The sequence below is a fragment of the Temnothorax longispinosus genome, chromosome 8, assembly GCF_030848805.1.
Source record: "Temnothorax longispinosus isolate EJ_2023e chromosome 8, Tlon_JGU_v1, whole genome shotgun sequence".
In the NCBI taxonomy this organism is placed as follows: domain Eukaryota; kingdom Metazoa; phylum Arthropoda; class Insecta; order Hymenoptera; family Formicidae; genus Temnothorax; species Temnothorax longispinosus.
The window spans coordinates 2757050-2770952 of record NC_092365.1 but is presented as its reverse complement, the minus strand read 5'-3'; the positions used below and the strand labels follow the sequence as shown (position 1 = coordinate 2770952).

Genomic DNA, 13903 nt, shown 5'->3' with positions numbered 1-13903 from the left:
AAGAGTTATTAATACGTCATTTGACGTCACTCTGCTAACTGGGTTGCTCTTTCTATTTTTCATTTCTTTTTATATTACATTATCTTCTTTATTCAGATATATTTAAAGAAATGCTACTATAAATTTTTGAATACACGAAAGACGATTTTTGCAGCACGATCAATTTATTTTAAATAAAATCTTTATTTTTCACTAGGATTATAATTATTCTACTTCGAATTACGCTTTATATAGTATATCTGTATTTACGTAGCTTTTCTCTTTGTCTACGCCAATTAAGGAAGGAGGTTAGACGAGAGTTGCGAAACACGTGGCTCTCGATGCCGTCCAAAAATCGTCGAAGTTATCGGGAGAACAAAATGGGCGAGGAGGTTACGAGAGATGGCACGAGTCAAATCCGATTCAAATTTCGCGCCCTCTAGGGAACTATAATTCGTAAAAGGTGAAGTGAGCTGCGAATCCGAATTTTCAGATTTTGAGGTTGGTTAACGTGACGTTGGAGACGATCGAGGCAAACTTCAGTAGGAGCGCGGAGATTCGAATCGAATTTTATTTCTGCCACCTCTCGCATAACCTCCTCGCTCATCCTGTTATCCTGATAACTCCGGCGATTTTTCGAAGCTCAAGAGACCATGGCCTAGCCTCCCTCGTTTAACCTCTTTGTCTTGGAATGAGAGTAAGAGAAGGAGAAGGAGAGGGAGTGAAAGGGGGAGAATTGAGAGAGAGATGAGTGGAGATAAATTTACATAAATGCAGGTATTCTAAAGCGCAGTTTATCTTTTTCCTTCCAAAGTGGAGTGAAGAAGATAAACTCTGCTGAACAAGCGCAGCCAGTTCGGTTATTAGAAAACGAACCCAATGATAAAATGACATAATATATATTTATCTTCTTGCATGTCTACGTTTTCTAGGTTCTCCGAGTCAAAAATCTAACCAGAACAGCCAAGTGTCAGTCGCAATTAGACTTTACAACGTTTGCTACAAATTCTTTTCAATAGAAAAATTATGGTGCAGTTTTGATGCAGAACTTATGTGGAATATTGTTGGTGGAATTACGGTGAAAGTTATGACGGCGGATTGACAGCGAAAATCAAGTAAAACAGTTTGATTAACGGATTAACGGCAGAAATCTAGCAGTATGCGCGTTCAACGGATATTCCTTGGTTGCAAGCTCGTAGCTGGTAAGCTATAATAGTTTATAATAAATTTATTGTGCGGAGTGGATACCAGTTTTTACTCGCATCTGCTTTCCACCTGTTAACAATTTACTTGCTAGACTTATCAGTATCTATATTTTTCTTACGAAGATGTCTATTTACAAATTAAAGGCAAAGCAAGAGAAAAATAAAAGAGTAAACTAAAAGAAAAGCTTATTGCAGCCATTCTTGAACAATATATAAAGATAAGATTCTTTTAAAACGAATTCCTTGTTATTACCAATTTATTTTCATTTTTATCTCTATCATTTACATATTAATTATTTTATTGTTATTCCATTTGCCCCTGTACTAACGAGAGTACGTATTATATTTTCAGTGCCCACAATATCTTCAGCTCGTTCATCTGAGTGAGTCTTCTCCGGTCTTCTCAAGTCTCAGGGAGTATAATATGCTATGCTCAGCATAGTGTCGATCTCGTCCGAGTCATGAAAATTTAACGGGAACCGGCCACGGGTCTCACATCATCATCCCGTAGCGCTCTCTACCTGCCGTGTCCAGGATTAATTCGCGATTGTGGTGTCCTGGGCCCCCGAGGACTCGTGAGAACCCGACGGTGAACGGAAGGGAACGCGGAGAACGCGTCCGATCGCCGTTGCGGAAGGTGTGTGCCTCGGTTCCAGCGCGGTCGCGTGACGGCCAGATTTCAGTTTCAACCTGAGACATTCTCTTTCCTCGGCATCGCGTCCTTCCGCGTGGATCTCCTCGGTGTAACACATACATTATATACATATATATAATATATATACAGTCGCGGCGAGAGATCGGACGCGCGCATTCCGCAGGAGGCGGATGGTCGCCGCGTTGGAGATGTGAGAATTTTCGGAGCGAGCTCCGTGAACGATCCGCAGAATGGCCTTTCTGTGCCCTGTACGCATACGTCGCGGAAAGAAGAAGAAACGTGAGTAAACGAGTCGCAGAAAGAGAGCGAGGGAAAGAGCAAGCGAGGCGGAGAGTGAAGGGAAGACCGAGGGCATGGCAGTTCGGTCGCGAGGGCCAGTTGTCACATTCGGACCGATCACCTGTTGCTCGGGACCGGTTATGCAGCTTCGGCCACGCCGTAGCCTCCGCGAAGAGCGAGCCGGGCCGAGTTCATGCACCGATTACGCGCGACTTTCGATTTTTCTCTCCGTCGGAAAATGCGAGATCGCCTCCGCGAAAAAGCGTCTATTTTAAAGTCGATTATAACTATTACTGTCGCTTTTCCGAAGTGCGCCTTGTACAAGCAATTTTTATCGTGATTGAAATAATTTTTCTTGCTGTGTCTTGCAAGCATACGTCAGAAATAATTCTTTTCGTAATCTAGGGATCCTTCTTTCTCTCTTTCAGAAATAATTTTACTATTTAAAATATTGTATGAAATTTTGTAAAATTCTTAGACGAATCAATTTTATTTTATTTTTAAGTCGTATGTAAATTTACTTGCATTTATGATAAATTGCTAATTCCAAATAGCCGGAACACACAACTTTAATTTGGAGAAAGAGTGTGGGACGGGAGGTACAGGACTTGGTTTGGGCACTAGGGTGCCATTGCCGCCTGGTCGGATAACTGGAAGCGCGAGCATTGAGACCCTTGTAAGGGTCGGCATTGAAAAGGAGAATGGACTCTCTCCGGACAGTAAAATGGTTATTGTGCATGACTTTACCCCCTGCGTGGACGATGAACTTCAAGTCAAAAGGGGCCAGGTCAGCGATTAATTTACAGAATTGTTCTCTTCCTTGTTTAATCACGTATTACAAGCTGTGTGCCATTTGTATTACACACGTAGCAATTTCTATAATACATGCAATTTTTTTTACCTCACCTTTGCCCACATAAAAAATTATACAATCGCAAACGATAAAAACGAAACGATGTATTCGTTAGAAAAAAAAAAGATAGTACTAATAACGGAACCTTTACGTTTCAGGTAGTAAACGTGCTTTACAGAGAAAACGATTGGGTGTACGTAATAGCGGCTGACACGCGTATGGAGGGCTTCGTGCCGCACTCGTATTGCGCCCCGTACACGTCGCAGCTGGCCGAATTGACGCTGGCCAGTTTGAACAACGTGAAGAAGAAGCTGCCGCGGTCCAGCGAAAACGAATGCGATCTTCTCAGCACGGGCCGTCTGCAGGAGACGCAACAGACCGATACCGGATCAGCCTCGGATTGCGAGAGCTACGCGCGAAATAACATCACCACCGCGGATGTCAACGTCAATCGCTCTAACATCACGCAGTCCCAGAATTCCATACAGACTATATCATCCCAGCCGGACGTACATCCCTTCTTCAAGGTAGTTGACTGGCCGAAGTACTATAAAAATGCCTAAAATTTAATTTTAATATCTCTCCGAGCGTTAAAAATATAAATCCGGATCCTCATTGAAAATTGGTATCTTCCCGATATTGAAAATTTTTAATTTTTTTGAATAAAGTATTGATGGTTGTGAATTAGGAATTCATTATGGCACTCGTTAATCTTGTTTGACGAAGACTCATCAGCGAGAAATTCTACTGTGCATCCCGCAGGATCCATCAGCCGGAAGATACATCGTTCTTTACACGTTCGTGGCGCGGGACGAGAACGACCTCAGCGTTGAGAGGGGCGAATTCGTGACCGTGCTGAATCGCGACGATCCAGATTGGTTCTGGGTGCTCCGACATTGCGACGGCAACGAGGGTTTCGTACCGTCCGGTTTCGTTTATCCTGGTCACGTTCTTAATTCTTACGCCACCACACTGGCCACCACTGCCACTACAAATACAGCGTCCGCAGAGACTCATAGTCCAGGTTGGCTCTTTATTGAATCATCGAGAAATAAATCTTGGAAAGATTTGCTGGGATATACATATAGATCAATGATAGACTTCGATGGAGTTTTGTAGGAGTTCTAGTAGGACTACAATTGTTATCGATTTTCCATAATTATCGACTTGTATTAACAATATCCGTCTTGCAGGCAAAGGTACGGGGGGCAATATACCGGGAGGCGAGTCATTGCAGCAAAAGGGAGTGCGAGATTTCCGGGACGAGACGACCGGCACGGAATTAGTGGTGCTTTACGATTACAAGGCGCAGGCGCCGGATGATCTATCGGTGAAACGGGCTGATTGGATATATGCAGATCTGGGAAATCAAACGGTGGACGGCTGGCTTTGGGCTTACGCGCCCAAGACTCGCAAGTACGGTTTCATTCCCAAAGCGTACGCGCGACCCCCTGCTATGACTAGTTTATAATTCGGACAGTTAGAAAAGGAAAAAAAACTTGCCTTTACTGCTTCAAGTAAGTTTGCAATACCATCCTTTGCACCATCCTTTTATCTATTGTATGTCATCAAGTATATGTAAAGAGCGAGAAATTTAATATTTTATTTAAATACCTACGACCAATGAGATTACTGACCGGATAATGCGAAAAGTAAAGTGAATTTAGGCTAATGGAGGATATTTTTAAGAAATAAACGAGAGATTGCGCGTAATACAAAACGCAACTTTAGGTCTTTCATTCACTTTACCCATTTTTCCTGCATGTTCCTTGCAATTTATATTGGATGGACTTACATTTTCAAGACAGTTACTTAAGACAAGGATATATATACGTGTTAACAAGTTTAGTGTACAATAACATTTACATTGAGACTGGTACAGCCGGAAGTGATATGGCTGATCAATCCCTCGTGGAGAACTATACAGTCGCCAGCTAAGAAGACGTCACGTGGACATTGGGCGGCTCTCAGGGAGGTCACAGGGCCCGTGTACGTAAGCGATCGGAATCCCCCGTTTTCGATGCTGTCGACGGCCTGTCAGTTAAACCATTCAAATGTCATTATCCATCTTCAAGCATTGATACGTCTTCGTCTTGCGCGCGCGAATCGATCTAACGTATACCTGGATGCTACATCGAAGTCTGTCAGCTGTATCGCCGACGTCTAATCCCGCTACCCAGGCGATGATCATGTCTTTCTCACCCTGACCTTCTCCGCCGGCGTGCACTTCCTTGCAACACGCGTAATTACGACTGCTGTGCAAACGCGCTGCCAACACCGGCAGAGGCAACCGATTCCGATACTTGGGATTTATTTGAATGCCACCGAACAGTCTCGCTGAGGAATCTCTTATTGTTATAGAAATTTCTGCGATTAGTGGTTGACTTAGGCGCGTTTATAATCAATATTAATCGCGAATATTATATACGGTTATCGTTTTTCTTTTTTAATTTTAAATCAAACTCAAACCAAATCTTTGTACATTTTTTTATATAAAAAAAAATTGTTTTAGGAAATATGTATATCGAATGCACCATCTCTGTGCAATGTTTATACGACGATAGTATACTAACGAGAGCTTTCCGGACACCAGTAAGAGAGCTAGACATCGACTGGAATTGCAAGAGAGAGCTCCGTAGCTGACGATGAGCGTGCTCTCGGCGCCGGGCTCAACGCTGAGAATAGGCACCTCGGGATGGTCGAAGAGGAAATGATGGGTGAGCGCTGAGAAGGCGACGTTCACCGAGCAGTCTAGGCGTGGGCAACGTATGGGCCTACGGGAGCAGTCGACGGAGGAACATTTGACCTTAATCTCGGAAGTGTATCGATCCGCTGCGCTATTTCTCCTCGTCATCAGATTGCAATAGCTGTGTTGCTGTTGACACTGTCTCCCGCAGCTTTTCGTTTGCTCCTCCCGTCGCGAATTGCCTCGATCGCGACCGGCGATGTACGAAACGTCCGATTCGCAATCTAAAGTCTCGTTATTCGCCTCGACGGGCGTCGTCTTATTGAAGTTGCAAGCCCACTGATCGCGACGCGGGTTGCACGTCCTCAAACGTAGGCGATCGCCGCGATCGTTGCCTCTGCCCTGGAAGAAACTCGCGTGCGATCTTTGAGGCTGAGGGGGCTCCGTATCTATAAAGGGATATATCTTTCTTTTTAGGAAATATTTAGTTTTTTTCAAAAATCTAACGACAATTAAGCGCATATTTGGCAACCGACTTGCGCTGATTAATTAGATATCGTCACTTGATTCATTATTTAGAAATGTTATGATATTCTAAAGATTTTTTCTTATTTTTTTTTTATAACGTTGATTCTTCTTGCAACGCAGAAAGAAATAAGTACTTACTGGCTGCAAGACTATTTGATTAAAGGTATAATTTTTTTAAAGAGACTAAAGAGACTATTGTGTGTATGACGAGTAGGATGTTGAATAGAATATTTCTTTTCAGAAAATCTTACAACTTTCTCTTTTTAGGTTTCTACATATAACGATAGTTAAGATGGACATTTTATCTACCTGTTTGAATTGAAAAGTTTCGTACGCAACGTTGACACAACAAATAGCCCTCGGACCAGCGTGGATCCTGCTCAGAATCGGTGACGCTTCCACCGAGATTCGCGTCGTCGATGATAATGTGACAAATCGCGCACTGCCCAATCTGCGCAGCTTCCTGCTCGTTTTCGTTCGCTTCTTCTTTTTCTTGGTTTGCATCTACTTTCTGAACTTTTGTATCTTCCTCCTCACTCCGGTCTTCGTCGGCTCTCCGTTCTTCATCTTCCGCCTCGTCCTCCGTAGCCTCGCTAGAGATTTCCTTTCTTTTCTGCACTCTGCTTTCGTTGTCCGAATACTTTCGAACGAGATGAAGATAATTTAATCCCTACAATTCGATTGATAGAGATAAATTAATTCCTATACGATATTTCTTTTTATCTCAAATGATAAGCGTTGATTTGGTAATTACTGGCATAATCAAGCAAACAGAATCATTAATCTCGATTTGAACTCACAGTATTAATTACCGCAAATAAATTTATCAAAATAATTATTAATTTTATATACAGTTAATATATCGGTAAATGTTTCTTTTGCAAAAAAATAGGCTAGTGTCTCTATACTTTACAGAATTTACTCCTGATGTTAAAGGAACTGTGTTCGTAATTATGATTGATTGAAAATATGTTGGGATACATTTGCAAAAAAATCTGTTAAAATTGGGGATCTACAATCTCCCTTATCGAATGAATTTTATGATAACCGATTGCGATTTGCGTCTTTGTTCGCAGTCTCGTGCGTACAGATATCACATGCCTTGCGGTGATTATTTATCACGCGGCCGTCGGCTTTGGCCGCTCTATAATCAACCCTCTCGTCCGTTTCTTCGCGAAGCATCTTCGGCCGCTCTTATCACAATTTTGATAACCTTTCGTCGATGACGCGTGTCTCCGCGATCGGCTGATCTTCGCCACGAGCGTCTGTTCGCGTGATGTGCAAAATTGTAATTTCCGGTGTCTGAAACTCGACTTGCGTCTACAAAACATGTATCTTATTTATGAATGCACTTCTTTCTCTTGCATAAAATTATTGATTATTTTATATTTAGCAATATGGATATATGATCACACATTTCTCCTCGTGACTTATTCGTTATTTTCAACATTACGTATCTTTATAATTAAACTCTTAATTAGAGCTAAAATTAATACCCACTTAATACTAATTGAAAAATTATAGTTTTATCATCTGTACTCGCTATTGTATTCTCAAATAACGTCGCTAATGGCCCCAAATTAGCCAAACAATTTGTCATAAAGCATTATTGCTTATCACTGAGCTTACCCAGATCCAACGAGCTAATTTTCTCTCCTTGACAATTACTGCGGAATTTAAAAGAGATTATTAAGATATTATAGCGGCGAGATATTGTAGACGGACTTTTTTGGATTTCCGAAGTGACTCGTGATGCAATGATCTATTTGACGACCGATTGAACTCCAATTGACAAGCGTTCTTAATTTCGCTGTAATTTAGTTCAAGAGAATTTACACTCGTCAGAGCCAGAAAATGCTCGATACGCCACGGTATTTAGATCAGATGTATAAGGCCATCTTGACGTTTCTCGGAACAAAGAAGAAACAAGCCGCAATGATATCAGCCGCAATATCGCTATAAGAAAATTCGACTCATCGTGCTTTCCTCCTGCGGGCCTTAAAAATCGTTCAGCCTTAACTTATATTAGAAGTCTGTTTTTTACACTGGAAAAAGGATACGCGATATAAAAGCCATTGACCTTTAGCTTTCGTGCTCGTTGCTACAATCGATGCGTTCTGCCTCGATATCTATCTGTTTGTGCGAAATATGTCCGATATGTAGATATCGGTTATCTATGATACAGCTCTCTTGAATTTATGAATTAAAAGCAGGCCGATAATCGTCGCCGAAGCCTTTACATTGCGCTCGTAAAAAAGCGGCGCATCTCGCAAATTTAAAGTTTTTTTTTTATATATACTAAATACCGCGAGAGTAATCGGTCGCGCGAATAAGATACACATGGATGGTTGTTAAGAAACACGTGTTTTATTAAAAAAGCACATATTAAAAGATTAGAAAATAGTAAACGATACGATGCGTACATCGCCTGGTCGATTTTTAACAGCAGGTAATATGCCTAATTGGGGACTGAGCGGGTAGATTTATGTTTAATTAATCCGTGCTGATACCTCAATGATCACATTTTTTGATCGCAATGCTGTGATTACGTTTAATTTTAATACAAGTATTAATTGTTAACTTAATACCTAACTAAAATCCGATTTGTATAATACATATCATTAATTAACGTTGCAGCATACATTCGATAACTAGCTGCTGTATAATCTACAGCAAAGCTACAGAAATGTCTCTCGTAACTCTTTGAAAACGTGAAATTGTTTCAGAATGTTGTTAGTTACGTTGCTACAACGTTTCATTCATTTCCGAACTTCTTGTGAACGACAATAACAATTCTATACTTACACACGTGTTAAACGCAGAAATTACTTATCGGTAATCGATACGATATTTTATCGTGTTCTTGTACTTATTTCTTAACATCGCCCGTCTTCGCCTCCGGACAATCGTTGACCAACTTTTGCCTCACGTTCGCCAATCTCTCCGCGCTGATCGCCTGTATATTGCCCAGATGAGTATTGTCCAGCAGCGTCTTCAGGTTTCGTTTACTGCCCAAATTGATCATGCTGCTACTCTTGCTTCTGAGCGCCGCTGATAACGCGGACGTTTGTCCGAAGAGCGATAGTAACGGTAACTCTTTAATACTGGCGGTTTTACTCGCGATCTTTTTGGAAATTGAACCCTTGTCGAGCTGGTCCGCGCTCCCGGTATCCAAGGATCTGGCGGACGATATTAATAGGTTCTTTCGTTTTATCGGACTGGAATTGGCACTGCATGACGCACTCTTTTGCAGAATACTGGAGCTAGATCGTGATTGCAAGAATGCGACATCGCCCTGCGAGTTCGTCGAGTATTGGCTGACGCCGGGAGACGCTGCGACGTGACGTCCCGATGAACTAGATTCCGCAGGCAGGAACTCGATATTAGAAACTTGCGCGATACGTAAATTCGTAAGTTGTACGTGGCTCTTATTGGCTAATGTATCGTTTGTATCACTATGTCTATCTCTTCCCAGTTCCTCCCTCGTAGCACCCACGTCGGCATTGTTAGGGGCGTTAATGTCCCAGCTGCTCTGTGTTTTCCTATCCTTAATATTGAATTGAGAGATTCTGTTTGGCACGTATTTCGATATACCTGCGCTTCCCGCTTTCTCGGTGATCCTATTCTCGAAATTGGACGTACCTCTATTCACTGGACTACTGTTCAATGATTTCGAAGTATTGCTCTTTAAAGCGAGCGCCGACGCGCCGCGTAACGCCGTCGTCGAATCGATCGTCGAGCCCGATTTGAGCAAGTTCGATCTGCTAAATCTGTCCCTTTCGAGAGTCCCCGGATTTTCAGTCGATCTCGAAAAATGATTTAAATTACGCGTTTTAGACAGTTCGACTCCAGATAAAGGATCATAGCACGTCCCGTTCACGGTGTTGACTTCAATCGTGTCAGATCGCAGATCGGAAGAACTTTGTGCATCGCGCTCCTCGACATGTAACGAATTCTCCATCGACAAGCGATTTAATTTTTCCACACTGGCTTGCAACTCGAGCTCCCATTGCGTGAACTTGCTCTCGCTGCCGTCGACGGATCTCTTGTCAAGATGTTCCGCATCATTCTTCGTCGAGCAAGACTTCTGTAAATTTTAGATAGACGATAGAAAACGACAATTTTAATGCTTTGCACGAGATTAATCATCATATATTTTACTCACTTCGATATCGTGCAGTTTTTCACTGTTCCCGTTTTCGTTATATCTAATGGGAGATATTTTGTGACTGTCGGAATCATTAAACTCGTTCTTATACTTCTGGCGTGTGTCTGAACCAATGAGCTCGGCACCGACGCCAGGTTCTCGCGGTCCCTTAGCCACGATATCTAAAATACAAATATTTATATTTACAACAACAAAAAAAAGAAGAAACCTTTATTTCATATATTTCCAAAATATATTTCACCCTACCATAATCTCTTCGTTGCTGGTGTATCTGATTACTAATTTCTTCCAACGTTCGGAGACTCGTTGCATAATTACGCTTGGCTTCCTTAACAGCTTGCTGCAGGTACTCTACTCTGTCCTTCTGCGTCGCCAGCATCTGATCGCACTGGGTCTTCACCTCAAAGTACGGTCTCGCTTTTATTATTGCATTTCGATGCTTCTCCTCCAATTGCAATAGCCTTTTCTCGGCGTCGTGGAACAACATCGCCCGTCTGTGATGTTCTCGACCGCACTCCGCCTTTTGATTGTCCGCGTCCATGACCTTGACAAAAAAACATTATTTAATTTTATTTGCTATTATTTTTCTTGACGAATGATAAATTAATTAACGTGGAACAAAAATGAATAAATAAAATGTAGGATATTTTTATCGTTCTAAATGTTTCGCAATACTTTCAAAATTACACGGTCACCGTGCTGTGCGTTCTAACTCTTATACTTACTTTAATGGTAGCATGATTGAGCATATCCTGCCATGCCTGGTCAAAATTCCACTCATGCTGATGAGACATGAATCGCGCTTCGGCCAGGGCGACTGTTTCCTTCGCCGCTGCGTGAATTTCGCTGGCTCTTTGAAATAGCTGCGCCTGCTGCTGACACTGCACCTGTAAATTGCAAGAGGAAATGTTTCATTGCTTCACTTACATAACAGTTTGGTTAAATGTAATTCAAATCGCTTAATGCAAAACTGGTGTTAATTTACAATGGCAGGTTACCTTAAATATGAAATGTTATGTTCAAATAATAAGATAATTATAAATTTTTCATCGTTATACGTATAAATCATATAAATGTATCAAAATTCATTAATGAGCTGTATTAAAATAAATAATATAAATAAGTTACAACTTTCGGTATATATTGAATTTATAAAGCTTTATTTTAATTACAAGCGTGATCCATTAAATCGGCACGAGAGGAATTTCAATCGGGCATAGCAGGATATGCTCATTCACGTCGCTATTAAAGCAAGCATCAGAGTAGAACGCGCAGCGTGTGGTAATCTCGCCATGCGTTCAATAGCAGTTCTCTTTGGGAGCATTGTGAAACATTTGAAGCCATTGAAAACATTTACTGAATTTACTAAAATTCTACATAACTCGATATATACATTTTTATACTATTATTTTGTGACACAATAAAATCAGATTTGAGACTAGACTCTCTACCTGAGCTTGATGAGCCATCTCCAGTGCTTCGTAATAACATCTTGCCTTTTCAATGCAGCTAGTGCCCAGTTTATCCGTAATTTCTTTCAGCCTCCTTGTTGTATCCGAAAGGAGCTGCCCAAAAGCAGTGTGGGCTTCCTAAAAATTAATTAAGATTAAATAAATATTGCAAATACATAAACTGTTCATTCTGTACATTACAAACGAAATGAAGTACTATTTCTTACATCCAATTCAGTCTCCAGCTTATTAATATTGTCTGCTGCATTGTTCAAGTTCTCCAACTCGATCTAGAAAACAAATTTATCCTATAAGATGTTATTTTATATACTTTACACATAATTTACATAATTTAAAGTACCAAAATGAGATCATGTCAAACACAAACTCTTCTAAATTTTTCCACTTAAAATTTAAATTACATCGTATGCCATGAGTTTTAAAGATCGCTACTTAATTACTCTGTCATTTATTTTAATTTGCAATTTCAATATACGAAAAGACAATTATAACACTATAGACCTAAATTAAGAATTAAATATTTCGTTACAGAGAATAGAAGATTTCTAGTCATTCATTTCTCTTTTTTAGATTTTTCCACGGGAAAAATGAAACAAAGGAGGAAGGAGCGTCTCGAGATAGAACTTTTCCCCAATTGAATTTCACATCCACACAATTAGAATTTAAATTATATATTGTACTATAGCTTTTAGAATTCAAGTTCACTATTTAATTACTGTCATTTATTTCGACTCGTAATTCCAGTATACAAAAAGAAAAGTATTACTTCACGCTGTACCTCTAAATTAAATTATTTCATTACAGAGAAGAGAATGCTTGTTTACGTTCACGTCATTTATTTCTTTCTTTAGATATCATACTACAGAAAAAATGAAATCAAGGTCCTCCTACGCGTCTCGATTCTCGTGCTAGACACTCTTCCCTGAATTGAATTTCACGTGCACTAATTAGAATTTAAATTACCGTTCTTTATTTCGATTCTAATTCCAGTATATGAAAACAAAGACGTTATTTCAGGCTATACCTAAATTAAATTAATATCTTTTCAATCAATAAATTCTTTCATTACAAAGAAGAGAATATTTTTACCTATTTACGTTTACGTAATTTATTTCTCGTTTTTAGGTGTAACACCCCAGGAAAAATGAAGCCAAGGAGGAACGTATTTCGAGATAGGACCCTGCCCCGATTGAATCTCCAAATCTCCACTTCCTCGCAAAACAACGACTCCGTTGCTCCGTTCATCGGCAGAGGTGACAGACGCGAACGAGACGCGCATCTCGCGTCTCTCAGCCACGTCCGTCCGCGCGAAGGAAGAAAAGTGAAAGCAAAGTGGGACAATGTACCAGGCGGTGTTAGGCACTGCGACCGCGACCGCGCCGACGGGACGGGACCTAACCTAAAACGCCACGGGCCGGGGCGTGGACCGCGGGCGCGCGGGAACGGGGTAAAGCGGAACGCGGGAGGCGTCTCCCGAGAGCGTCGTCTCACCTGGATGCGCGGGTCCAGCGCGGCCTCGGCGTCCTCCGCGACATCCATCTCCATCCGGCGGCTGGCGCGGGCGGCATTTAACGCTGGCGCGACGTCGAGGCGCAACGTGTCAACTCATGATCGCCGAGCCGAGCGAAATCCCGTCGGAAGTCGGAAGTCTCCTCTCTCCCTTTCTCTCTTTCTGCCGCGGGTCTTCCTCGAGCTGCGACGCGGATGTGTTTACATCCCGCGACACCGCCCTCGCGAACACTGGCCACTGGCAGCGTCCAAGACACTCGCGCGCGTTAACGAGCGGAACACGCGCGACGCGACGGGAGTCTCTAGGCTCTCTCTAGGCGCGGACGGGAACGTGGAGGGAGCAACCGAGAACAAATCGACGCGACTCGCGTCTGAACGTGCTGGCGAGGAATGCGGCGGAGATAAGCGTATTAGCGTACCGCTGACGCATCTCGATTGATGAATTCTACACCCGCATCATCATCATAATGGAATCGCGCCTCGGTCACCCCCCTCCCCTCCCCCCCGTTGATTGGACCGTCCCGTAGTTTCCGATGGGATTCGCGAGCCAGGTGTCCACTGCGACGGGA

The 13903-nt window shown here is 42.0% G+C and overlaps 3 protein-coding genes across 5 annotated transcripts; 1 reads left to right on the top strand and 2 right to left on the bottom strand.

The window, feature by feature from the left end:
• The first annotated feature begins 594 nt into the window (after positions 1 to 594).
• On the top strand, positions 595 to 4696 carry LOC139817446 (SH3 domain-containing protein Dlish-like). Of its 3 annotated transcripts, none has more exons than XM_071785543.1 (7): positions 595 to 756; positions 912 to 1181; positions 1537 to 2118; positions 2673 to 2905; positions 3130 to 3498; positions 3698 to 3995; positions 4165 to 4696. In XM_071785543.1, exons 3-7 carry the CDS (start codon positions 2070 to 2072, stop codon positions 4440 to 4442), a joined length of 1227 nt encoding a protein of 408 aa, XP_071641644.1. In that variant the 5' UTR covers positions 595 to 756; positions 912 to 1181; positions 1537 to 2069; the 3' UTR covers positions 4443 to 4696. The 3 variants fall into 3 exon arrangements, with proteins under 3 accessions (XP_071641644.1, XP_071641646.1, XP_071641645.1); XM_071785545.1 differs by having other exon boundaries at positions 602 to 756; positions 3734 to 3995; XM_071785544.1 differs by lacking the exon at positions 595 to 756 and having other exon boundaries at positions 774 to 1181.
• On the bottom strand, positions 4456 to 8381 carry LOC139817447 (uncharacterized). The gene is made up of 5 exons (XM_071785546.1): positions 7287 to 8381; positions 6495 to 6855; positions 5545 to 6106; positions 5094 to 5319; positions 4456 to 5005 (listed from the first exon to the last, which is right to left on the bottom strand). The coding sequence occupies exons 1-5, from the start codon at positions 7365 to 7367 to the stop codon at positions 4817 to 4819; spliced, it is 1419 nt and encodes a 472-aa protein (XP_071641647.1). The 5' UTR covers positions 7368 to 8381; the 3' UTR covers positions 4456 to 4816.
• A 149-nt stretch (positions 8382 to 8530) lies between these two features.
• Positions 8531 to 13810, bottom strand: LOC139817445 (uncharacterized). Its single transcript, XM_071785542.1, has 7 exons — positions 13317 to 13810; positions 12032 to 12094; positions 11805 to 11942; positions 11079 to 11240; positions 10600 to 10897; positions 10351 to 10514; positions 8531 to 10272 (listed from the first exon to the last, which is right to left on the bottom strand). Exons 1-7 carry the CDS (start codon positions 13368 to 13370, stop codon positions 9055 to 9057), a joined length of 2097 nt encoding a protein of 698 aa, XP_071641643.1. The 5' UTR covers positions 13371 to 13810; the 3' UTR covers positions 8531 to 9054.
• Positions 13811 to 13903: the final 93 nt, after the last annotated feature.

What these genes read in the sequence shown, in the direction of transcription:
- LOC139817445 (XM_071785542.1), bottom strand. Translation starts at nt 13,370, where the DNA reads ATGGAGATGGATGTCGCGGAGGACGCCGAGGCCGCGCTGGACCCGCGC. An exon ending in AGATGGCTCATCAAGCTCAG is followed by an intron (nt 11,241 to 11,804) that starts GTAGAGAGTCTA and finishes TGCAATTTACAG; the next exon opens with GTGCAGTGTCAGCAGCAGGC. An exon ending in TCAATCATGCTACCATTAAA is followed by an intron (nt 10,898 to 11,078) that starts GTAAGTATAAGA and finishes TTTTTTGTCAAG; the next exon opens with GTCATGGACGCGGACAATCA.
- LOC139817446 (XM_071785543.1), top strand. Translation starts at nt 2,070, where the DNA reads ATGGCCTTTCTGTGCCCTGTACGCATACGTCGCGGAAAGAAGAAGAAA. An exon ending in TCGCGGAAAGAAGAAGAAAC is followed by an intron (nt 2,119 to 2,672) that starts GTGAGTAAACGA and finishes AATTCCAAATAG; the next exon opens with CCGGAACACACAACTTTAAT. An exon ending in CGCAGAGACTCATAGTCCAG is followed by an intron (nt 3,996 to 4,164) that starts GTTGGCTCTTTA and finishes TCCGTCTTGCAG; the next exon opens with GCAAAGGTACGGGGGGCAAT.
- LOC139817447 (XM_071785546.1), bottom strand. Translation starts at nt 7,367, where the DNA reads ATGCTTCGCGAAGAAACGGACGAGAGGGTTGATTATAGAGCGGCCAAA. An exon ending in TGATAAATAATCACCGCAAG is followed by an intron (nt 6,856 to 7,286) that starts GCATGTGATATC and finishes ATCGAATTGTAG; the next exon opens with GGATTAAATTATCTTCATCT. An exon ending in GACTTCGATGTAGCATCCAG is followed by an intron (nt 5,006 to 5,093) that starts GTATACGTTAGA and finishes TTTAACTGACAG; the next exon opens with GCCGTCGACAGCATCGAAAA.